Genomic DNA, 25,379 nt, shown 5'->3' with positions numbered 1-25,379 from the left:
GCATGTATTTTGGAGCTGTAGGGAGATTGCCAGATTCTGGCAATCTGTACATACTGCTGCACAGAAAATACTAGAGGTACAGTTTGATATGACCCCGTGTATCTATCTTCTTAATGCCCAGCAGGACTTTGTCCTTGATCCTGACAGAGAAAATTTGCTTATGACTATTACATACTTTGCTAAGAAATGTATTCTTCTATTGTGGGCCTCTAATACCCCCCCTACATTTAAAATGTGGATTGACCAGATTGTTGACTTTCTTCCTCTTGAAAAGCTCACTTATGACCTCCACAAGAGACAGCCCAAGTTTGATAGACTCTGGTCTCCACTATTCAACTATATTTCAAACTGGACAGAGTGAACGGGGTGATTAGGGAAATGCGCAGACACATGTTGTGTAAGGTACTGTAAAACCTAAAAACAAATTATTGGCCCGTCGTCTCAGCGAATGCTTGAAATAGCTGATAAGAACCTTGATAGTGCTGCTGCAAGTGTTATATGTTTTTTATTTTATTTATTTATTTATTTATTTTAATTTAGTTTTTGAGTACGTGTGTGTGTGTATGTATATGTGCGTATGTATGTACGTATGTATGTATGTATGTACGTATATATATATATATATGTACCAAGGAAAATATATAGATTAAGAAAAATAAATGCTTTTATTTGACTTTATCATTCATTTTAATTGTATTTTTATTTTTTCAAAAGTATTATTATTTTTTTTTATTTTTATTTTTTTATTTATTTAAAAAAACATTTTTTTTTTAAAGCCTGTCACATCTGTGAATGTGGAATGTGTTTTGTTGGTTGAATGAAAAACAAGAAAACTTAATAAAACTTTAAATTGAAAAAAAGAATGTAAGTCATAATTTTACTTTCAGATGTGAATGTGTAAAAACTGTCATGGCGGAAAATGTTTTTGTTGTTAATTGCTCTTCTCAAACAAAAGCATGGTATTTGTTCTCTGTAATAGCTATTTTAAATCGGAAAACGTAGTTTGATTACCAAGATTCTAATCTTTTGAAGGGTGTAAGACACTTGCATTTTCAAGAATGTTTAATGTTACGACGTTGTATTTTTAGTTGTCACTCTGAAATTTCCCCTGATATTGATCCCTGTACGGGGATCGCAGCCATAAGAGGTTTTAAGAAGGAAAGAAATTCCAAAAAGTAATTTTTAACATTTTAAATGCATTCCAGGTGACTACCTCATGAAGCTGGTTGAGAGAATGCCAACAGTGTGCAAAGCTGTCAATTAGGCAAATGGTGGCTACTTTGAAGAATCTGAAATATAAAATACATTTTGATTTGTTTAACACTGTTTTGGTTACTACATGATTCCATATGTGTTATTTCATAGCTTTGATGTCTTCACTATTATTCCACAATGTAGAAAATAGTAAAATAAAGAAAAACCCTTGAATGAGTAGGTGTGTTCAACCTTTTGACTGGTACTGTATGTATGGCATGACAATGACAGACAGATCTCAGACCAGTGTATTCCCTATGTGGATTCACTACACAACACAAACACCCACACCCCCTGCCTCCCTCACTGGAGCCGTAGTGCTCCATAGCAACCGGTTGCCTCCTCTATTGCTGAGGTTAATGTTCCCCACTGTGTTCCCGAAGCACTAACCTAACGTAGCAGGCGTAAAAACGGCATTTCTTTCTTTCGGGTCCTAACGAGAGGGAAAAACTTTCTGCGGAGGTTATCTTCTGCACTGTTCAACCAGTCCAGTAAATGTGGAGGAGGAGTTAAGATGGAGGGTCGCCTTGGTAACGTCCAAAAGCGTAAGTTGCGTCACAGGCTCTCTTTCCATTTCCCCTGAAAACCGTATGCATCCGGTTGAGAACAATCCCCGCAGAGGGTGCTGAAACACAAACAATAAGAACTTTCATGTGCAACATTGGTGCTTTAATTGCAGCTGTTGTTAGCATGGGAATGCTAAACCACATAGCATGAGAATGCATGAGTGTGTGTGTAACTCAAGGTAGTCCCTTCTCCCTATTATTTTTTCTAGTTTAAAGATTTACCTTTTCCCCTAAAGCAAACAGAGGTTATTACAACCGGTATTACAACCGATTGTATTGTTTTCGTTGTGGTACCTTAGCGGCTTCCCCATGACATCAACTGAAGCTTAGCAATCAATGGCTGGTCACCTGTGGCCTCATGCTGCTGTTTTGGGTGAATATGGACAAGAAGGGAGCATTCTTTGATGTAGTTTTATCTTTTGTGATGGGCTAGTGGCCAAAGTCTTCGTCTCTCTGCCATCTTAGGCTGTTAATAAAGCCAGTGGAATGTGGTAATCTTGCTGACTGCTCTACACGCTTATACAGGGGTGCAACAGCCTACCCAACACTCAGAGGCGTTTGTATAGTCCAAAAGCACACCGTTGCCTTGTTTTGTATAACATTCCAATGATACAATTGGGGGGGGGGAATGCAATTTCAGAATGTGGGGAGCCCGTCCCCAGTGAAAGTTGTGCCCCTGCTCTTGTAAAAAAAGGTCTCTTTGGCTGTCCCTACAGGATAACCCTTTTTGATTCCAGGAAGAACCCTTTTGGGTCCTATTCAGTACCCTCTGTGGAAAGGGTTCTACGTGGAACCCAAAAGGGTCCTATCTGGAAACCTGTTGTTGAGCCTCGCACTTCAACGCTCTTAGTTGTTGCGGAAATTGACCCACGATACTGTTTCATTTCTGCGTCTATGTCATATCGCCGAGTCTGTCTTCAAACCGTAATTCAACGATAGTTGATCAGTTGATTACTGTACAAATGCTTGCGTTTTTACTGTTTTTACTATGTACATCAATTGTGGGATAGAGATAGATGAGTACTTCTTTAGCGTGGTTGAAACTATTAAATCCTGGCAATGGTAGCTGGACACAGTTCATAGGGGAGGATTTCACAGTAATCGTTCCCCTACTAATTTAATACGTAAAGATGATACTGTATTTTAATTTGAAACACAATAGCATGCATTACACAGATTCCACATACACTATGGGAAAGGGACCACCTGAACTAATACTGACATCTAAACCTACCTATGTTGGTGAACTTCTGACCTGTACTCTTCTTACTCTTAATTCTACAACTCTTTTATTGTAGTGTAGGTCGGGGAAAGTGAGCGAGGCAACCCAATCTGGCAACTGACACAGAGCAGCAAGGCATTGAGTAACAAGAAGGAGGCCATGTTGGACTTGTGATAATCCTTCTGAATAATACAACAATGGCAGCAGTAACCAACCGCTGTTGAATAGGGCCATTATTCTCTTGTCGCTTTCACAACTTCGCTCGTAATCTGCCTAGATGGCAAACCTATTCCAAAAGCATGGCTAGGCTACTTATTTCCCCTCCTCTGTTATTTAGCTCTCCTTTATATCTTATTCAAGCCATGTAAAGAGCCTACTGTGATTCCTACATGATGTCAGCATTGTCGGAATGATGGGAATAAGAACAGGAGTAAATGCAAGGGGAAAGAGGGAGAGAGGGAGAGAGAGAGAGAGAGACTCACTGGATTCTCCGATGGATTCTCCAATTACATTGAATGAACTACAGGACAAAATACAAACCCTCCAACCCACAAAAGGCCTGTGGGGTTGATGGTATCTTAAATGAAATGATACCACAAATTCCAATTGGCTAAACTCTTTAACATCATCCTCAGCTCTGGCAAATTCCCCAATATTTGGAACCAAGGACTGATTCCCCCCCCCCCCCAATCCACAAAAGTGGAGACAAATTTGACCCCAATAACTACTGTGGCATATGCGTGCGTCAACAGAGAACTGCTTCATCATTAACAGCAGACTTATACATTTCCTCAGCGAAAACAATGTACTGAGCAAATGTAAAATGGTATTTTTAGCAAATTACCATACGACAGACCACGTATTCACCCTGCACACATTAATTGACAAACAAACAAACCAAAACAAAGGCAAAGTCTTCTCATGCTTTGTTGATTTCAAAAAAGCTTTCGACTCAATTTGGCATTAGGGCCTGCTATACAAATTGATGGAAAGTTTTGTTGGGGTAAAACTATATGACATTATAAAATCCATGTACACAAACAACAAGTGTGCGGTTAAAATTGGCAAAAAAACACATGCATTTCTTTCCACAGGGCCGGGGGTGAGACAGGGATGCAGCTTATGCCTCACCCTCTTCAACATATATATCAACAAATTGGCGAGGGCACTAGAACGGTCTCCAGCACCCGGCCTCACCCTACTAGAATCTGAAGTTAAATATCTACTGTTTGCTGATGATCTGATGCTTCTCTCTGCAACCAGGGAGCATCACTTAGATATTTTGCACAGATTATGTCAGACCTGGGCCCTGACAGTAAATCTCAGTAAATCTCTCCATAGCAAAGCCATCACCTAAAGAGAAATGAACCTGGAGAAGAGCCCCCTAAGCAAGATGATCCTGGGGCTCTGTTCACAAACACAAACAGACCCCACAGAGCCCCAGGACAGCAACACAATTAGACCCAACCAAATCATGAGAAAACAATAAGTTAATTACTTGACACATTGGAAAGAATTTACTAAAAAAACAGAGTACACTAGAATGCTATTTGGCCTGAAACAGAGAGTACACAGTGGCAGAATACCTGACCACCGTGATGGACCCAAAATTAAGGAAATCTTTGACTACGTACAGACTCAGTGAAAGGCAGCCTAACGCAACCCTGGCTCTCAAGAGAAGACATGCTATGTGCACACTGCCTACAAAATGAGGTGGAAACTGAGCTGTGCTTCCTAACCTCCTGCCAAACCATATTAGAGACACATATTTCCCTCAGATTACACAGACCCCACAAAGAATTAGAAAACAAATCCAAACACCATTGTAAATTCAACCTATATTTATGTTTATTTTTTTATCCTTTTATTACTTTAACTATTTGCACATCATTACAACACTGTATATTGACATAATATGACATTTGGAATGTCTTTCTTCTTTTGGAACTTTTGTGAGTGTAATGTTTACTGTACATTTTCTATTGTTTATTTCACTTTTGTTTATTATCTATTTAACTTGCTTTGGCAATGTAAACATATGTTTCCCATGCCAACAAATCCACAGAGAGAGAGAGAGAGAGAGAGAGAGAGAGAGAGAGAGAGAGAGAGAGAGAGAGAGAGAGAGAGAGAGAGAGAGAGAGACGCAAAGAAGGGCCCTGTACACTGAAGTAAACAAACCCTGTGGCACACTGTGGTGAGTGTTGGTGATTAAAGAGAATTATGCAGGGCCTAAAAAAGCTTGGTCGGCATTTTGATCTGTTCTCTGCAACCGCTCCAGATTTTGATCTGCAACCTCTTCTCCAGGGGAAGAGGAGGAAAAGGAGAAGAGAGGATAAGGGGAGGAGGGGAGGGATAACAAGGTTTTACCACTGCACTCTACATCTAATTATTTGTTTAGGGAGGCATTTCTTCCTTCCTTCCGTTCTTCCTTCCTGTCCCGGTGGAAGCCAAACCAAGACCAGGGCTGCAGCTTTATGTTTTGCTATTGACAGCTGGGGGCGGATGTGTTGAAACTGCAGAAGTTGCCTAGGATGAGTATAACTACAGTAATGTCTCTATTATTGGGGAGAGGTCTGCAATGATAGGACAGATGTAAAAAAGGACAGGGAGCGCAAAACAAACCATTCGTCAGTATCCTCTTGAAAATGAACAGTATCATTACGACCATCAGAGATTTTTGTGGTAACATACCGTTTGTGTGTTTGTTAGTGTGTGATTCCTCATAGATTCGTAGTGTGTTTCTCTTAAAATAGGACATACTCGAGGATTTGGAGTGGACTAGAGTGTGTGACTTCCATTTATTTTGACACAAGTCAAGGCTGTGTCTGATGTGCAATGCATGCCTGACCTCAGAGTTCCTTATAGCCTTTGTTGTGTTTGTAAAGTGTCTCTATGGTGATGTGAGTACAGAACTACTTACCTGTCTGTGCCACCAGAGCTATAGTGTTATGGAGTGGAATTCGTAGAAGTTTCTCCCAGCCACTATTAGAGGGTCACATGTTCTCTTTCTTTTTTTGTTCAAAATAATATTTTATAAAAAAAAATGTATTTTTTATTTGAACAAATATGATAGATTCATTCATATGAATACAAATCTGTTTTCACGTCAATACATGGGTTCGTTATTTGACTACTTAACATAATTTACATACTTCATAGTGTCCAGCTTTCTTCTTCTTTTTTGAATTCCGTTTGGATATGTTTCAAAAGAAAGTTATTTTATGGTCGTCACACATCATCACGCATCTTGTCCTCCAAATCTTATTGTTCACCATGCATATTGTTGTCCACCTTAGATATTCAGTATTGTCGTCCATGTTAGGATCAAAAAACACCAGCCTCCCCCTTTGCTAGAGGAGCAATAGAGGAGCAATAGAGAACAGAAGAGGAAGGCCCACCCCCACACTTTTGCTATTTCATGAATTACCTGGAATTACCTGGAATTACCTGGAATTACCTGGAATTACCTGGAATTACCTGGAATTACCTGGAATTACCTGGACCAGATGCGACTTTTGTTAACTAAATCAGGTGAAACATGAGCTGAAAACTGGTTTGGATCTGTTTTATATTTTTTTTTATGGTCTCTGGTAGGGTAGGGTAATCATACCCTTGATCTATGGTTATGAGAAAACAATATTATAGTGGGAGGCAGTAAATGATGCAGGATCGTTGTGTCTCCAAATTTGCCGTACAGTCACTCCTAATGGAGCTGATTAAATTGATGAACTGCACTCTAATTGCACAGATCATCTCTGAGTTACATATCACGCCCTCGTTAGGGAATGATGCCTCGTTAGCAAGTGATGACATGGGGAAAAGGAACTCTAGTGCAGGGGTTCTCAAACCTTTTGGGGTCGGGGACTCGTTTTATGATAGCAAATTTATCAGGGACCCCCTCATAATGAGAACACAACTCGAGTCAGGGGCGCTACTTTGGTTTTAGAAGTGGGGGGGCATAATTATTATTATTGTATATATATTTTTTATCCAGTTGGATAAACACTCCAAACAGCCTACCTGACCGCACGGAGGCGTCCACATTGTCCTGAAGCGCACTGCTGCCTTGTTTTTTATCACATTCCAGAAATAGCAAACAAGGAGTTTCAATATGCCTTTGGTAGTGAATGGCAGGACAAACCAAGTCTCAGGCCCTGGGGAAGAACATTTTTAAGGCCCGTCTCTTGGCATCGGAGAGAAAATGTTGTGGTTTTCAAGCTAATTTCCTGTAATTTTGCACATTTTGTCATGGGGCAGAGAGATGTTTTGTTGATGCAGCTTTAAAGCTAATATCCTGCAATTCTACATATTTTGCCTTGAGGCAGAGAAAACTTTGTAGTTTTAAAGTTTAAATTGCAATGCTTTTATGTTTGATGAAAAAAAAATCAAATTTGGTTGAGTTGAAACATTTTATAATTGTTGGAGTACTGCAGTGGAAACCAGTATCCCTGTGAGCCTCCCAGGCCCATGTTGCCCTTGGTTAAGAACCTACATTGTAGATGAATGATATGTAATGAAATTACATTGTGTTATTGTATTACACCCTATATATTCAGTTTTAAAAAATGTAGTGCATACAGTATATACATTTTGGGATATGGCCTTTTATTTAACCTTTATTTAACTAGGCAAGTCAGTTAAGAACAAATTCTTATTTTCAATGACGGCCTAGGAACAGTGGGTTAACTGCCTGTTCAGGGGCAGAACAACAGACTTGTACCTTGTCAGCTGGGGGGTTTGAACTTGCAACCTTCCATGTTACTAGTCCAACGCTCTAACCACTAGGCTACCCTGCCTTGGACTCCCAGTCCATGGAGGTACTGCAGGGGGAGTCCACGGCAATATAAAATTATATATATATATGTATATGCATTACGACTTGGAGAACCCATGCTCTAGTGGATTCCCACTGTGACTTCTCTGACAATTTACAAGTTTGATGCATTGCAATAGGTTGGGATGGGACAAGACGGTGAGATGAACGATAAGCTATCCAACACAATGAGGGAAGGATAGTGTTCTGAGAAGAAATGCCACTGTCTCCATCAGTCTGTCAGTCGGTTAGTGGCAGTCCGTCAGTCAGTCAACTGCTCTGTGTCCCCTTTGTTATATAAAATCAGTGGACAAAGTGCACTGCCAACCTTCCTAGTTATACAAGTGGAGTTGCTTTGAAGGGTTGTTGATGTGACTTCCTCAGATCGGACAGTTCCTGTTGCCCCCCCCCCCCCCCCCCTCTGTGACTCTACCCCAGAGAGATAAGAGGTAGAGAGAGACGAAGGGGAGGTGAGATGCTGTCTCCACTGTCAGAAATAAAATTGACAGGGAATTCACTGACAGTGGTGAGATTGCTTTGGAAAGGATGTGAGGCATTTCATCTCTCTCTGTATTGCTTTCCTCTAGACTACTTTTTCTCTAGGTTCTTTTGCTCATTCTTCCGGTGAACATCTCTATTCTCTCACACTCTCTCTCTCTTTATGTGTTTGTTTTCCTTACGAGCTGACCAATGGTGACTAATCAAATGAAAACCACTGCACTCTCCCAAAGGGTTAGTATGTGTATACAACCAGCGAGTATAGATATACAAACGATATAGTAGCTTTCATTTTTGTAAAATGATTTTCACTGCACAGGGGGGAAAAGTGGAACGGTGAGTAACCTGTAGTCCTAACTGTCCTCTTCTCTCCTGTGTCTGTCTCCAGCTATGCAGCAGGTTCTAGACACTTTGAGTGACAGCACCAGCTCCACCATGGCCAATGACCTGGACCTCATCTTCCTCAAGGGCATCATGGAGAGCCCTGTGGTGAGAATATACCTTTACCTACAGTATACCTACTTTTCTATGGATCTGTTGGGCTTGTCGGTGTGAGGTTATAGCTTTCTTGTTGAGTTCTAGTTGTCTTCATATGACTATATTCTTTGCTTTTACATAGATGGAATTGCAATTCATGAATCGTTTGTTTTAGTCAACTTATCAGTCTGTTCTTGTCAAAAACGGTCTGCACTGGACTCAAATGTCTGTAAAATTACTATTTTACAAGTAGAAAAACATTTAGCCAAGAACAAAAGACACCTGCATTGTCATGGGTGTTTTGATTCAAGGACATTATCAACTTTCTGTCTGAGACACAAAGTCACAACCTTAGGAGGCACAAAGTTCACAAAGTTCACCAAAAAGCACAAAGAAGCTACTTTCTTGTGAGAGAAGAGATACCAAAACAAAAACTTGCCGTATCGACTTTTCTTTTTAATGACGACTAGTTTTCCAACATATAATGGAAGCATGTTCTTCGTTTTACACTTTGAGCTTTTCAGCTTTTGAAGAGACTGAGGTTGGAGGGAAGGAGGAGGGGAGGGATAAAGGGAGTTTGAAGTAGCAGACTGGCTATTGAGAGCAGCGCCCCACTGAGCTCCGAGTTCGGTCTTTTTTAATCCCCGATTTTAAACCTTTTCCCGAAAAGAAAGGAGCATGATTCCAAATTCAGCGCCCTTTAAAAAAACTTGAATTTTCCAAAAGCTACTAGAATGAAAAGTCCACAATCGATAAACAAAATAATAAAACGTCAATTTAAGTTTAGAACCTTGAGAAGGAAATTAACAAATCAACATTGACATTAACATTGTAATTATTAAAATGACAATATAGTCGTGATTGTTGCGCTATCTATTCTAATGCAGTTGAGGCCTAGGAACTGTCAGAAGCTCTGAGATTTTACAATCCTGGGGGATACTCTGTTCTTTGCCATGCTCTCAAAGAAAGAACAGACTCGCAAGGCTCACTAATGCTGTGTGGTCTTTCTCTCTCTCTCCGATTCAGAGCATTCAGACAGACAGGGTTTTCTGGAAGCGAGAAGGAGATTAGAGCTCTTTGGGGAGCACTGCATCAAATGCATTCAGTTGCATCTCTCTCTCGCTCTCTCTCTCTCTCTGCTCTCCACCGCTTCTCTCAAGGCTGATTTATTATCTGTGCGTGTGTGTGTGTCTATCTGTGTGTGTGTCTATCTGTGTGTGTGTCCCCCTTTTGTCTATCTATATATGGGAAGCTCCTAAAGGATTCATTCACAGATGCAAGCTGTATGAACACTGTCCTATGTTCAAGGACTTGAAGCAGGCTTTTTGAACAGAGTGTACTGTTGCTCGCCATTGACCTCCAAGCAGGTCTATTGTAATTATTCTTCATGGTAATAGAGTGTATGGAGCAGCTATGCCAAAATCCATTCACAAAGCAACAGTGCATCACGATCAATTATCAACATGGCAGCTACTGCTTGGCTCCTTATGTTGAGGTCATCAGAACTATGGAAGCATTGAAAGAGCGCATCAGATCACAAGCGCGCAATTGCTCTCGCTCTCACTCACGTCTTGAGGTGGCCTATGTCTTTTGAACGAGACGACACAGACCTGGTATGCTACACTATTAGAAGAAAAAAAGGGTGCTATCTAGAACCTAGAAAGGTTCCGCAGCCGTCCCCATAGGAGCATTGTTTGAAGAATCCTTTTTTGGTTCAAGGTAGAACACTTTTGGTTCGGTTCCAATGTAGAACTGTTTCCACAGAGGGCTGTACATGGAAACCAAAGGGGTTCTACCTGGAACCAAAAAGGATTATCGTATGGGGACAATCGAAGAACCATTTTGGAAGAGTGTGTGCATACAGTACAGTCCTCTCCGTGTTTGTTTTGTCAATGCTGCCATATAATATTTCAAATGTGCATATCAAGTAGCTTACAAAGCCAGACAACAACAACAGAGACTAAAGGTAGCTACAGTATTCTTGTCAATTTAGGTGGTCTACAAAATTGATTTTAAACGGGACAAAGACTTAATATGCACACGCAGTCCTTTCGCTCTATTTGGATTCTTCAGCCTCCCATATTTTCAATGTGCCTGTGAAGGACCTTATAAAGACAGACAACAACAGCAGAGACTAAAGGTAGCTATTCCAAGAGGGCTGAACCTTCTGGCTGTCTGTCTCCACACCCCCTGATCTAAGCAGCAGTATTTGTGTTGTTCTGCTGTCCAAGGACCACTTTCTGACAGCTTGCTCCACAAGGTTGCCAGACCCTTGCCAAAGCACATTGAGTAAACCCAGTCTTCCTGCAGAAGAGTCCTACACAGTGTGTGTGTGTGTGTGTGTGTGTGTGTGTCTGTTTTTCTGTCTGTCTGTCTGTCTATCTGTCTGTCCGTCCGCCTGTCCGTCCGTCCGTCTGTCTGGCTGTGTGTGTTTCTCTCGTCCGAGCAAGTGTTTGTGTGTACTCATATCCTGTTCAACAGCAGGGGCCCGTTCCCTTCCGTCACGTAAACAAACAGCCATAGCTGCCAGACCAGACAACAGGCCCATGGGAGCATGTCTCTGTGGGATTGACTGTCTCTGTAAATCTACCCATAAAACAACATGGTTATTTGTGTCTGTTTGGGAGTAACGTAGCAGGGCGGTGGAATGTTAAATGATATCTGATCTATTTTTATAGGCTGTGCAGCAGCAGATTAACTGCTATGTATTGATATCCTTCTTTGAGTTGTTTTCTCAGTGTTCTTATTCATTTCTCTGGTGCTAATTTGGATCAGCATTGTAGTTACGCTGTACTTGCCTCAACACTGTAACACTGCCTCAGCACTGTAAACTGCCTCTGCACTGTAACACTGCCTCAACACTGTAACACTGCCTCAACACTGTAACATTGCATCAACACTGTAACACTGCCTCAACACTGTAACACTGCCTCAACACTGTAATACTGCCTCAACACTGTAGCACTGCCTCAACACTGTAACACTGCCTCAGCACTATAACACTGCCTCAGCACTGTAACACTGCCTCACCACTGTAACACTGCCTCACCACTGTAACACTGCCTCAACACTGTAACACTGCCTCAGCACTGTAACACTGCCTCAGCACTGTAACACTGCCTCAACACTGTAACACTGCTTCAGCACTGGAACACTGCCTCAACACTGTAACACTGCCTCAGCACTATAACACTGCCTCAGCACTGTAACACTGCCTCAACACTGTAACACTGCCTCACCACTGTAACACTGCCTCAACACTGTAACACTGCCTCAGCACTATAACACTGCCTCAGCACTGTAACACTGCCTCACCACTGTAACACTGCCTCAACACTGTAACACTGCTTCAGCACCCTAACACTGCCTCAGCACTGTAACACTGCCTCAGCACTGTAACACTGCCTCAACACTGTAACACTGCCTCACCACCCTAACACTGCCTCAGCACTGTAACACTGCCTCAACACTGTAACACTGCTTCAGCACCCTAACACTGCCTCAGCACTGTAACACTGCCTCAGCACTGTAACACTGCCTCAACACTGTAACACTGCCTCACCACCCTAACACTGCCTCAGCACTGTAACACTGCCTCAACACTGTAATACTGCCTCAGCACTGTAACACTGCCTCAGCACTGTAATACTGCCTCAACACTGTAACACTGCCTCAGCACTGTAACACTGCCTCAACACTGTAACACTGCTTCAGCACCCTAACACTGCCTCAACACTGTAATACTGCCTCAACACTGTAACACTGCCTCAACACTGTAACACTGCTTCAGCACCCTAACACTGCCTCAACACTGTAACACTGCCTCAACACTGTAACACTGCCTCACCACTGTAACACTGCCTCAACACTGTAACACTGCTTCAGCACCCTAACACTGCCTCAACACTGTAATACTGCCTCAACACTGTAACACTGCCTCAACACTGTAACACTGCCTCACCACTGTAACACTGCCTCACCACTGTAACACTGCCTCAACACTGTAACACTGCCTCAACACTGTAACACTGCCTCAACACTGTAACACTGCCTCACCACTGTAACACTGCCTCAGCACTGTAACACTGCCTCAGCACTGTAACACTGCCTCAACACTGTAACACTGCTTCAGCACTGGAACACTGCCTCAACACTGTAACACTGCCTCAGCACTATAACACTGCCTCAGCACTGTAACACTGCCTCAACACTGTAACACTACCTCACCACTGTAACACTGCCTCAACACTGTAACACTGCCTCAGCACTATAACACTGCCTCAGCACTGTAACACTGCCTCACCACTGTAACACTGCCTCAACACTGTAACACTGCTTCAGCACCCTAACACTGCCTCAGCACTGTAACACTGCCTCAGCACTGTAACACTGCCTCAACACTGTAACACTGCCTCAACACTGTAACACTGCCTCAACATTGTAATTACACTGTATGTACCGTATAAAGGTTGAAGCCAGCATAAGTTGATATAAAGTGGAACCATTTAATTAAGCACTATGCAGCATTTCAAACTTCTAAATGAATTAGAGGGTTTTCTGTTAATGGGAAATAAACACTTGGAGATTGAGGGGCAGGAGCACATTATGATTTAGTTCATAAGTCCCACATGGGTGGTGGGCCAGAGGCCAGTCGTGTTAAAAGGTGAGGACATGTTCAGTAAAGTAGGCCCAGTGCCCTCAGTGCAAAAGACGAAGTGAAATATTCATATAAACTAAAATATTGATGCTCCACAGCACAGGGAGAAAACACACAGTGTATCTGATTGTTTTAGGGCAGACACATATTTTTCGTTGAAGTCGTGACTCGAAGTGTGTTTGTTGCTGCATGGGAGTTGCACTGTGTTTCTTTAGATGTTTTCTGTGGTTTTACAGGACAGTGACTTTATTGCTAGAAAGTAACTGAGTTCATAGTAAATACTCTGTGACTCTTCGGCCTAAGTGCGTCGCGAGATTTGCCATATATTTGCTCTAATTTGGTACTATTGGTCCTGTGTGGCTCAGTTGGTAGGAGCATGGCGCTAGGAATGCCAGGGTCGTGGGTTGGAATACTAAAATGTATGTACTCACAATGTATGTACTCACTGCACTGAAAGTTGCTTTGGATAAATGTGTCTGCTAAATAGTACGTAGAAATAATTACTGCAATGGGCTAAAATGACCAACAAAGATTGCTAGTTATTAACAATAACTTTTTGACCTTCAGTTCCCGTCTCCCTGCTACCCGCAGGCCCATGAGAACCTGGAGGAGTCCAGGCTGGAGGCGGTGAGTGACAACAACATGGAGCTGGTGCAGGACATCCTGAAGGAGCTCACTCCCCTCACGCACAGGAGCAAGGCCGCAGACGAACTGGCGTGCATACTGAAGGAGCCACACTTCCAGGTCTACACACTCAACGGTTTCGTTTATGCCCGATATCATAGCTGATCTAGGATCACGCAATCTGTCCATGCTATTTTATTCATCATAGATCAGCACTCCAACTCTGCGACTTCTACTCCATTCTCAAAGAAATCCCTTACTGAAGGGAAACTGTCCTAACTGGTGTTGCTACCATGGGTGCCATGCTAATTTGCTTAATGTATCCAATGCAGTCTTCTTAAGATCAGTTGTGAATATTACTGTCTTACTCGAACAATTCTATCGTACAGTAGGTGCCATGCAATCATCCACATCTTGATCCTCTGTCCCTATTGGTCCACAGTCTCTCATGGAAACCCATGATTCGGTGGCCTCCAAGACCTTTGAGACTCCTCCTCCCAGCCCCTGTTCCTTCATGGACGCTGCCTTCAACAACCAGCCTGTGCCCCCAGATGCAGTCAGGATGGTGGGCATCCGCAAGGTGTCTGGAGAGCACCTGGTAAGACTCAGTGATGGACAAGAAATGCTGGACACCATGGCAGCCATTTTGAAATGGCTTTACAGTGGTTTACATGTGCAACTGTGTGTTGAGTTGTCGTGTGGTTCTTTATGAAACTGAAAAACAAAATGGTGGTCCTTGTTAAACCTTTGTTAGTACTTCTAGTCATGGTCCTGGATGTTTTCGTCTTCTTTGACTCGGCTCAGGTAGATAAAAACCAATGGTAAAATAAAGGGCTACATCTTTGTCTTTGTAGGGTGTGACATTTCGGGTGGAGAGTGGAGAGCTGGTGATCGCCCGCATCCTTCATGGCGGGATGATCGACCAGCAGGGCCTCCTCTACGTGGGTGACATTATCAAGGAGGTGAATGCAAAAGAGGTGGGCAATGACCCCAAGGTGCTCCAGCAGATGCTAAAGGAGGCCAGCGGCAGCGTGGTGCTCAAGATCCTCCCCAGCTACCAGGAGCCTCACACCCCACGCCAGGTGAGTTGAGCCCTGGCCCTTGATCCCTCGGTGTACCCCATACATTGACCCATATGACCTCAGCAACAGCTGCTGAAATTCCTAGGGTCCTATGATTCATTCTAATTGGAACCCTAGCCCATATCCGTTTTTTGACTTCATTAGATCTGAAAGCATTGGATAGGTGTATCCAATATGCCCCAAAAGATCCACTCCACAGTTAGAGCTATTACCATATTTCTTATACCTATCAAATCTTTTCAGATTTCAGATATGCAATTCAAAAGGATTGGTTGCTGGGAAAGTTTAACAGAAAAGATTTTTGCATTCGTTTTCAAATATTTTTTAAAAATAATTTGTCATAGAGTTTTGCTCTCACTTTAAAATGATTTGCTTACAAGTTTTGCGGTTTTGCTTTTGATGTCTTATTTTTGTTTACAATTCTATATATTATGCTTTTAATGGTTTGGTTTTTGATTTCAACAAACATTATTTTACCCGCCCTGGAAAATATGTTTACATTCTCTACTTTATCTTTCATGTTCACGATGATTTGATTTTGAATTCAATACATATGGCGTGAAATTGACCCCATATAATCCTACTGAATGATTTTCTCTCATGAATAATGAATTAGCTACTGGAGTGAGTAGGATTTAGAGCAAACCAAAAACAACCCGGGGGGAAAACAACTGATCTGTACAGTAGATCTGTTTCAACTAGAAAGAAAATGTTAGCGATGTATGATTTCCAGCCACATCCTCAGTATTTCAGCTCAAAACGTTGTATATAAGAGTGTTTAAGAGTTTCACACCATTTGCAAGAGTTTAAACTTTTGCAGTAAGTAAGTTATTCAAAATAGTGGATTGTTCCCCTTAGTATGCACCCTGAATGAATACACCCAAAACACATTACTGGTTACTATTAGTTCTTTTAAACAACCCCTTTCCATTTAGAGGCCCAGCCTTTGAATTTGTTGTTGGTATAGTGTCCTTAGCTCTGTGAGTGTTTGGTCACAGGGTCTCAAAGGAGCCAAAGAGTGTTATAGACTGAGTGTACTCAGCGACAGAATGGCCCAAATGAAAGCAAAGAAGGAAAAGCTCACAGGACAGGACACCTGTCTCAAATAACAGTAATTCATGTCATGCCAATAACCCACAGCTCTGTACTGTCTATCCCATTCCACTGACCAGCCAAGGCTCAATATGAGCTGGACTGAGGCCCTGGGCCAGACGCCCGTTTGAAAGAGTGCCTTTGAATCGGCCCCTCATGGCTGACTGGATAACATCAGGTCTGGGCTATTCGTTTGAAATATGTTGGGGCGTATTTCAAAAGGTTCGGACAACAAATTTTGAGTGGTTACTCCCTTGGATTTCTTCCTGACGACCGACGCGGGTTCATTTGGAAGTATTTTGATTGCCGGAGGCGACTTCAAGCTGTCCAAGCAGAGAGCTGCTGCAGAATGTTATCTCTGAGAGGGAGAGAGATGACAGATTAGACGCTGTTGTCTGTATAGACATTTCCCTTGCATCGGAAAACTGCTCCATCATCACAGCACATTGCCAATCATGAGAAAAACTGTTCGTCAAAACACAATTCCATTCCATATAAGGATCTATGTGCAGGTGGGTGCTACAGTACATGTTGATAGTAGATGATACATTCCCCTTAAGTGCAAAATAAATCCAGTCCAGTAAAGAGATGTTCAACTCCGTGTATTACACAGTATCAACAATAACCGCCTCTCTGTACTGTGTGCGGGTGTATGCTGAGGTGACCGAAGTAAGTAGACAACATATTTTACCCAGTGCCCTCTCCATCTTCCTCAGGCCTATGTGAAGTGTCACTTTGACTATGACCCATCCCATGACAACCTAATCCCCTGTAAGGAGGCAGGCCTGGGCTTCAGCAGTGGAGACATCCTGCAGATCTTCAATCAGGAGGACCTCAACTGGTGGCAGGTCAGTCACTTCTGAATGGACACTCTTAATTCGTTCACTTTATCCTGTTTATCCCGAATAGTTTACAATGTGTTGTTGTTTAAAATGGTGACAGGACAGCTTTATGCATTTCTTTTCATCACAGGCATGTCACCTGGAGGGGGGCAGTGCAGGCCTCATCCCCAGCCAGCTCCTGGAGGAGAAGAGGAAGGCTTTTGTCAAGAGAGATCTGGAGCTGGTTACAGCAGGTGCTGTATATTATATATGCGTCATTCCTTATACCGTATTATAACCCATACGGGCTGGAAGACACAAAATAGCTTGACATCTTCTACACGCTAAAGATAACGCTCTGAATGCACAAGTTGAACACGTTTACTCCTCTGACATCTGCCGTGGAAATAACACAAGACGCTGAAGAACTCAAACAGAGATAAGGTGCGATGATACTTTATTATTGTCGGAATGCGCAACAATATGGTCCACAAGAAGAAAAAAAAACGGGGAAAAAAACCATGAAGCATAAATGTAGACTAAAGGAAGATTTGTTGCTCTGGGTGTTTTGCGCTGTGCACTGTGCACGTGTACGCTTTAGGCCTCTGCTTGTCCCCCAGTCAACCTTCAAGACGGTTGTTTCATCAGTGAAGAGGGACTAGCAAATAAGCAGCAGGCTTAGAGAGGAATGACTCAGACAGGCGGGCAGATTCAATCTGTTCCTCGTTAAGCTCATTCTAAACAGAGGGGCCAGGTCACGTTCATACTGTAGTGTCCTCTGTCTGTCTGTAGCACACCAGTACACGTGGTGGGTGGTGAGTCAGCCTGCAGCCTTGCCTGCAGCTGCTTCCCTTCTCTTCACTTGTGACTCAGTTGGTAGCGCATGGTGCTTGCAACACCAGGGTCGTGGGTTCAATTCCCACAGGGGGACCAGTACAATAAAGTATGAAAATGTATGCAAGTCACTCTGGATAAGAGAATCTACTTAAATGTAACTTAAGTTGAAGGAAGTGCCAGTCTGCTAAGGCGCTAAGACTCCTCTTGGGTCTGTTGTAGACACTTGTGGGGTGTATTCATGCGGTATATGATATAATTATACACTGCTCAAAAAAATAAAGGGAACACTTAAACAAAACAATGTAACTCCAAGTCAATCACACTTCTGTGAAATCAAACTGTCCACTTAGGAAGCAACACTGATTGACAATAAATTTCACATGCTGTTGTGCAAATGGAATAGACAACAGGTGGAAATTATAGGCAATTAGCAAGACACCCCCAATAAAGGAGTGGTTATGCAGGTGGTAACCACAGACCACTTCTCAGTTCCTATGCTTCTTGGCTGATGTTTTGGTCACTTTTGAATGCTGGCGGTGCTTTCACTCTAGTGGTAGCATGAGACGGAGTCTACAACCCACACAAGTGGCTCAGGTAGTGCAGCTCATCCAGGATGGAACATCAATGCGAGCTGTGGCAAGAAGGTTTGCTATGTCTGTCAGCGAAGTGTCCAGAGCATGGAGGCGCTACCAGGAGACAGGCCAGTACATCAGGAGACGTGGAGGAGGCCGTAGGAGGGCAACAACCCAGCAGCAGGACCGCTACCTCCGCCTTTGTGCAAGGAGGAGCACTGCCAGAGCCCTGCAAAATGACCTCCAGCAGGCCACAAATGTGCATGTGTCTGCTCAAACGGTCAGAAACAGACTCCATGAGGGTGGTATGATGGCCCGACGTCCACAGGTGGGGGCTGTGCTTACAGCCCAACACCGTGCAGGACGTTTGGCATTTGCCAGAGAACACCAAGATTGGCAAATTCGCCACTGGCGCCCTGTGCTCTTCACAGATGAAAGCAGGTTCACACTGAGCATATGTGACAGACGTGACAGTCTGGAGACGCCGTGGAGAACGTTCTGCTGCCTGCAACATCCTCTAGCATGATTTGGCGGTGGGTCAGTCATCGTGTGGGGTGGCATTTCTTTGGGGGGGCCGCACAGCTCCATGTGCCTCCATGTGCTCGCCAGAGGTAGCCTGACTGCCATTAGGTACCGAGATGAGATCCTCAGACCCCTTGTGAGGCCATATGATGGTGGGGTTGGCCCTGGGTTCCTCTTAATGCAAGACAATGCTAGACCTCATGTGGCATGAGAGGAAGGCATTGATGCTATGGACTGGCCCACCCGTTCCCCAGACCTGAATCCAGTTGAGCACATCTGGGACATCATGTCTCGCTCCATCCACCAACGCCACGTTGCACCACAGACTGTCCAGGAGTTAGGTCTGAGAGGATATCCCTCAGGAGACCATCCGCCACCTCATAAGGAGCATGCCCAGGCGTTGTAGGGAAGTCATACAGGCACGTGGAAGCCACACACACTACTGAGCCTCATTTTGACTTGTTTTAAGGACATTACATCAAAGTTGAATCAGCCTGTAGTGTGGTTTTCCACTTTAATTTTGAGTGTGACTCCAAATCCAGACCTCCATGGGTTGATAAATTTGATTTCCATTGATCATTTTTGTGTGATTTTTTTGTCAGCACATTCAACTATGTAAAGAAAAAAGTATTTAATAAGAATATTTCATTCATTCAGATCTAGGATGTGTTATTTTAGTGTTCCCTTAATTTTTTTGAGCAGTGTATATAAAATGCCTAACCCAAGCTACTTGTATTGAATGTATGAATCAAACACACAACAGGGGCGTTGCCATGGTGCTACCGACTAAGCCATTGGAACCAGCATGCAGTTTAGGATTTTAATGTGGTTGAGCCATATTTAAAAATCAGAAGTGATCATTGTCAAATGGCCAGCTCTTTTAATGCATCCCATCAACATATTGATCCACTGTGTCGATATCAAAGTCGTATTTCTTTTCATAAAACAAACATCAAAAGGTTATGTCATGCCCATTGTTGTCCCCGCTTCAAACAAACGTCCTCAAAATCCACCTGCCGGCCAATACGGAGGAGACGACTGGGCAGTAACAGTGATTCCCAGTTGTACTGTTGCAATAAAATGGAGTGTCATCCTTACTGTAATGCAGAGGCATAATGCCATCTAGTGGTACATGCTACCTATTGCAACCCCAGCAGACCTGATTTACGATTCAGAACAGCAACACTGTAAAAGGCAACAGACCCTGACTGGCAGGCGCTGTTCATTAAATTGATACAGATTCAATTGAAGTGGGCTGAGAAGTACTGAATAAAGACCGAACATTTTGTGTGTTGCTTTTCACAGGTCCTCTTTGTTCTGGAATGGGCGGGAAAAAGAAGAAAAAGATGATGTATCTAACGACCAAAAATGCAGGTGCGTTTTTTGTACCAACATGACCATTTGTGAACGTAACAATGTTTGAAACTGCGGCGAATGTAGTCTTTACTTGTTGTAAACATTATTAGACAAACGTGTAAACTGTTGTCAATGCAGTATGCTAGATTGAGTAGGTGCAGCATGAATTCGACTAGGTAAAGTAATACCGTTAGTAATGCGGATATCTGATATGAATATGTTGACTGTTTAGAGTTTGATCGGCATGAGCTGAGGATCTACGAGGAGGTGGCCAAGGTTTCCCCGTTCCGTCGGAAGACGTTGGTACTGATTGGAGCACAGGGAGTGGGCCGCCGTAGTCTGAAGAACAAACTGTTGGTGTCAGACCCCCTGCGCTATGGGACCACCATCCCCTGTGAGTAGTACTAACATTCAACACTGACAGAGCTACGAAACACTGACACTTTGATGTACTCTGGTATTCTGTAAACAATGCCACATTAGAAAAGTATACAAAAAACATAAACAATTTAAAAATACAAAATACCTTTACTTTGTATGAGTTACAAAGACTACATTTTGTGATTCTGTGTGCGTTGTTCAGCTCTGTATTTGTCAGTTGCTATACCTTAATGTACATGACCAAACAACAACCATCAATCTGTATTTATCACCAGCAGTGGTGTAAAGTACTTAAGTATTTTTGGGGGGTATCTGTACTTTACTTTACTACTATATTTTTAACAACTTTTACTTCACTACATTCCTAAAGAAAAAGAATGTACTTTTTACTCCATACATTTTTCCTGACACCCAAAAGTACTCTTAACATTTTGAATGCTTAGCAGGACAGAAAATTGTCAAGAGAACATTCCCGGTCATCCCTACAGCCTCTGATCTGGCGGACTCACTAAACACAAATGCTTTTTTTGTAAATGATGTCTGAGTGTTGTAAACAATAGCCAGTGTATCCCTGGCTATCCTTCGATTTTAAAAATAAGAAAATTGTGCCGTCTGGTTTGCTTAATATAAGGATGTGTTTTGTTATTCGTACTTTTACTTTTGATAATTAAGTATATTTTAGTAATTACATTTACTTTTGATACTTAAGTACATGTAAAACCAAATACTTTTAGGCTTTTACTCAAGTAGAATTTTACTGGGTGACTCACTTTTACTTTTTCTATTAAGGTATCTTTACTTTTACTCAAGTATGAAAATGGGGTACTTTTTCCACCACTGATCAACAGTTACCTCAAGGAAACCCAAGGTGGATGAAAAGGATGCACAGATGTACTCGTTCATGACTCGCAGTGAGATGGATTTGGACATTAAGAACGGGCGCTTCCTGGAGCACGGCGAGTACGACGGGAACCTCTATGGCACCAAGATCAACTCCATCCACGAGGTGGTGGACTCTGGCAAGATCTGCATCCTGGATGTCAACCCACAGGTAGACTATAGCATCTGGGCATCTATATTCATTCAGATATCATCCTCTATACATTTTTTTGGGGTATCAATGTCCAGGGAAGAGGTTGATCTGGACCTTTTTTTTTTCATTTAAAGGAGAACTGAATTCGTTCCCCCCATTCATATTGTATTGTTTTATTTTTAGATGGTTGGCTACATTACCACTATGCCAAACTTCGGCACATAGTAAAGTAATAGGGTTATGACATAATCTTCTTATTGTTTAACCAAAGCGAGAGTTTGAATTACAGAGATGAAACGGAAGGAGCGGATTCCTTCAATGAGACACATTTTCAAGTGATTCGTGGCCAATTTCAGTAGCTCGTTACGTCATTAGCGGGGTTAATAATAATATATTGCTACAGCCACTTTTCAACGATTTCATTCCACGCTACAGGCACTTAAGGTTCTGCGGACGTCAGAGTTCCTTCCGTACGTGGTGTTTATTGAGGCTCCAGATTACGAGGTCCTCAAAGCCATGAATAAGTCTGCCAAAGAAGCCGGAGTGATGACCAAACAGTTAACGGTGAGTCCCAGACTGGATAGTTGTATCACAGATACATCACTGGTCCTGTTACTGTTAGCAGACATTGTTGTTAGACACATGGTAAAATGTAGGACTGGTATGTTCATAATGCATTAACCCTAGCAATTCATCATCTTTAATATGCCCATTCACGGCAATTCATTTCTGACCGTGTACAACCAATCTCAGTGTTTACGTCATCCCTTGTTACCTTCTCGGTCATGCCATGGGATCAGTTTGACCTTTTAGACCACAATGAATAAGATTGTGATGGACAGGGAGGATCTGATCCTAGATCAGCATGTCTACTCTGAGATGCTTTTTGAATGGGCCCAATTGTTCATATGCAAACAAGTCATAGTTGTCCATGATAACCACTATCATCACCCTGTTGTTCCTCCCATGCAGGACTCAGAGCTGAAGAGGACAGTGGATGAGAGCGAAAGGATCCAGCGGGCCTACGGACATTACTTTGACCTGAACATCATCAACGACAGCCTGGAGGGGGCCTTCTGCGGCCTGAAGATGGCGCTGGAGAGACTAGGCGCAGAGCAGCAGTGGGTTCCTGTCAGCTGGGTCTTCTAAAGGCCGGTCAGAGGTCAGAGCTAGAGGTCAGGATGTCATCATGAGGAGGTCAGAATAGGCATCAAAGGCCTGAGGAGTTGGTACAGGCCGCAGGTAGAGAGGGACCAATCAGGAAAGAGTAAATTGTAAAGGGGTGGAGCTTCCCTCCACAGCTTGTGATGTTATTGGTTGGAGGTCTGTTGTAAGGGGCCAATCCCGATGTTCCAGTGCAAGGGGTCTGCCTCATGGTAGGCTTTTGCACAAATTATATACTCCGCAGACATGATGTCAAACTGCAATTTTTGTTTAAAAAAATATGTAAAAAATAAACAAATAACCAAATATATATTGGTATTTGTTGAGGAGGCTTTAGAGGGGATTTGAGGTACAGTGCGTAGTGTGTGAGTGATACGAGTGGCAGTATATTATATATGTTGAAGTAGGCTTATATATTTTGCAAATACTGTGCTGGCGGTCTTGGAGTATAATGGATATTGTTATACTACCAGGAGTTCCCTGACAATGTTTAGCCTTCCCAAATCTTACAAAAACTATGTAGTGCAATGTTTACATTGAGTGTTTCGTTTCGTGGCTGATTTAGAATACAAAGGTACCAACTGTCACACTATTCTTTATATGAAATTCGGTGTATTTTGTCATATGAGCGTACGATTGTAAATATTTGACAGTTGTCCTGATGTTACTGTACTTATTCTTATTTATGTTCTCTTTGTTGAAAAAAAGATAGCATAGCAATACATGATCTGAGACGAATACACCAATTCACGCATGAATGCATACCCACTCACACAAAGACAAACACACAGCAATCAACAATGCATACATGTCAATACGCTCTATTTTCTCACTCTGAGAATTTAATATTTTAATGTCATCTTAAATTTCTTTGTTCTTTGTTACCATGTTTTAAAAAAAATCAAATGTGTGTTTAAAAAAAAAAATAGTTTAATGTGCGAGATGTTGGAAATATTCAGTTGATCTTTTTAGCACAGATGTGACCACAATCGCTAAGTGTGAATATAGGCCCCTAAGAAATGTTTTAGATGATTGAAACTATGTTTAATTGAAACGGTGTAATTGTTTGATTTCTCTGCACACTTGTTCGTTTTACTTCATGTGGACTATAGTGTCTGTCACTTATAGTGTCTGACTCTTTCTGAGTAGAATGTTTGTTTTGATGGACATATTTAGTTTATTTTCAATGTTGATTATACAGGATATATATATATATATATATATATATATATATATATATAGTACCAGTCAAAAGTTTGGACACACCTACTCATTTCAAGGTTTTTCTTTATTTTGACTATTTTCTACATTGTATAATTATTTTCTACTTCAAAATTATGAAATAGTTTATCCAAAATAGCTACTTTGAAGAATCTAAAATATATTTGGATATGTTTAACGCTATTTTGATTACTATATGATTCCATATGTGTTATTTCATAGTTTTGAGGTCTTCACTTTTATTCTACAATGTAGAAAATAGTACAAATAAAGAAAACCACTTGAATGAGTAGGTGTGTCCAAACTTTTGACAGGTAGCATATATATAAAAAATAAGTGGCTTCCAACATGCTTACTTTGCCTTAACATGGTACAGAGGCCAAGGATATACTTACTGTACACTAGTTATAGGTTGAAATGGTATCTATTTTTCACATGCTGCAGCATGATTACTGTATGTTATCCCTTTCCCTATGATTAAACAAATATATATGTATAATTCCAGTGATTTTATCTCAGAATTTCGTAAATATTGTACTGTAACAAAGGTTATATATAAAGAAAACTTTAGTGCTCTGGATTACTACACTACTGTGTTGAGGTAGTGGGGCAGCTACACAAGATTGTAATTCTGAATTTCATAGAAAAATATTAAAGACGAAATATCTTGTAGAACATTGCCTCGTCCTCATGGCTTAAGGTAGATTTAATTCTAAATGTTTTTCCTTGTCTTACGAATGGAGGTTAGTTAAGTTTAGTTAGTAGTTAGGTGCACAGGTAGGCTGAATCCCAAATCAGCCCCTCGGCGCACCATTTGGGCGCTCACGCACACCTTTGCCATATAAATAAGTGTCCCAAAGCTGAGGGTGTCGGTGCTAATTCGAACCTCCGATAGCCACTTCGACCGAGCCAGCAAGGCTGGAGGCTCCAGGCGAAGTGCTATCCCGACATGCACTGCAATATGTTTGGAATTTGCGCAATTTCATGCAACATGTCACGTGCATTTGTTTGTGTCTGATTTCGAGGCTTGACACATGTAACAAATGAAAGTCCACCCAAATTAAACGTTTAACTGTTACTGAGGTTCACATCTTGTAAAAGGACAGGGTTTATGTTCGTTTGAATTTCATACTTGTTTTATTATTTAAATATGGAACATGAATTGCATCCTTCAAGTCACCAGTGTG

The 25,379-nt window shown here is 42.0% G+C and overlaps 1 protein-coding gene across 3 annotated transcripts in view; it reads left to right on the top strand.

Annotated features, from left to right (window-relative positions):
* The window catches only part of LOC139368111 (MAGUK p55 scaffold protein 2b), a 52,494-nt gene extending 28,309 nt beyond the window's left edge, over positions 1-24,185 (top strand). Inside the window, exons 1-12 of one of the 3 annotated variants that reach the window (XM_071106687.1) lie at positions 8,569-8,587; positions 8,742-8,842; positions 14,055-14,231; positions 14,554-14,709; positions 14,966-15,193; positions 17,002-17,133; positions 17,258-17,360; positions 20,343-20,411; positions 20,626-20,787; positions 21,623-21,825; positions 22,243-22,371; positions 22,780-24,185. In XM_071106687.1, coding sequence (XP_070962788.1) covers positions 8,744-8,842; positions 14,055-14,231; positions 14,554-14,709; positions 14,966-15,193; positions 17,002-17,133; positions 17,258-17,360; positions 20,343-20,411; positions 20,626-20,787; positions 21,623-21,825; positions 22,243-22,371; positions 22,780-22,956 — 1,635 coding nt within the window. In that variant the 5' untranslated portion in view covers positions 8,569-8,587; positions 8,742-8,743 and the 3' untranslated portion in view covers positions 22,957-24,185. Of the gene's footprint in view, positions 1-8,568; positions 8,588-8,741; positions 8,843-14,054; positions 14,232-14,553; positions 14,710-14,965; positions 15,194-17,001; positions 17,134-17,257; positions 17,361-20,342; positions 20,412-20,625; positions 20,788-21,622; positions 21,826-22,242; positions 22,372-22,779 lie in introns of those variants that run through there. The other 2 variants (XM_071106686.1, XM_071106685.1) reach the window with 2 other exon arrangements.
* Positions 24,186-25,379: the final 1,194 nt, after the last annotated feature.

This window comes from Oncorhynchus clarkii, chromosome 16 (genome assembly GCF_045791955.1).
Source record: "Oncorhynchus clarkii lewisi isolate Uvic-CL-2024 chromosome 16, UVic_Ocla_1.0, whole genome shotgun sequence".
NCBI classification, from domain to species: domain Eukaryota; kingdom Metazoa; phylum Chordata; class Actinopteri; order Salmoniformes; family Salmonidae; genus Oncorhynchus; species Oncorhynchus clarkii.
This window is presented reverse-complemented; position numbering and strand designations above follow the sequence as displayed.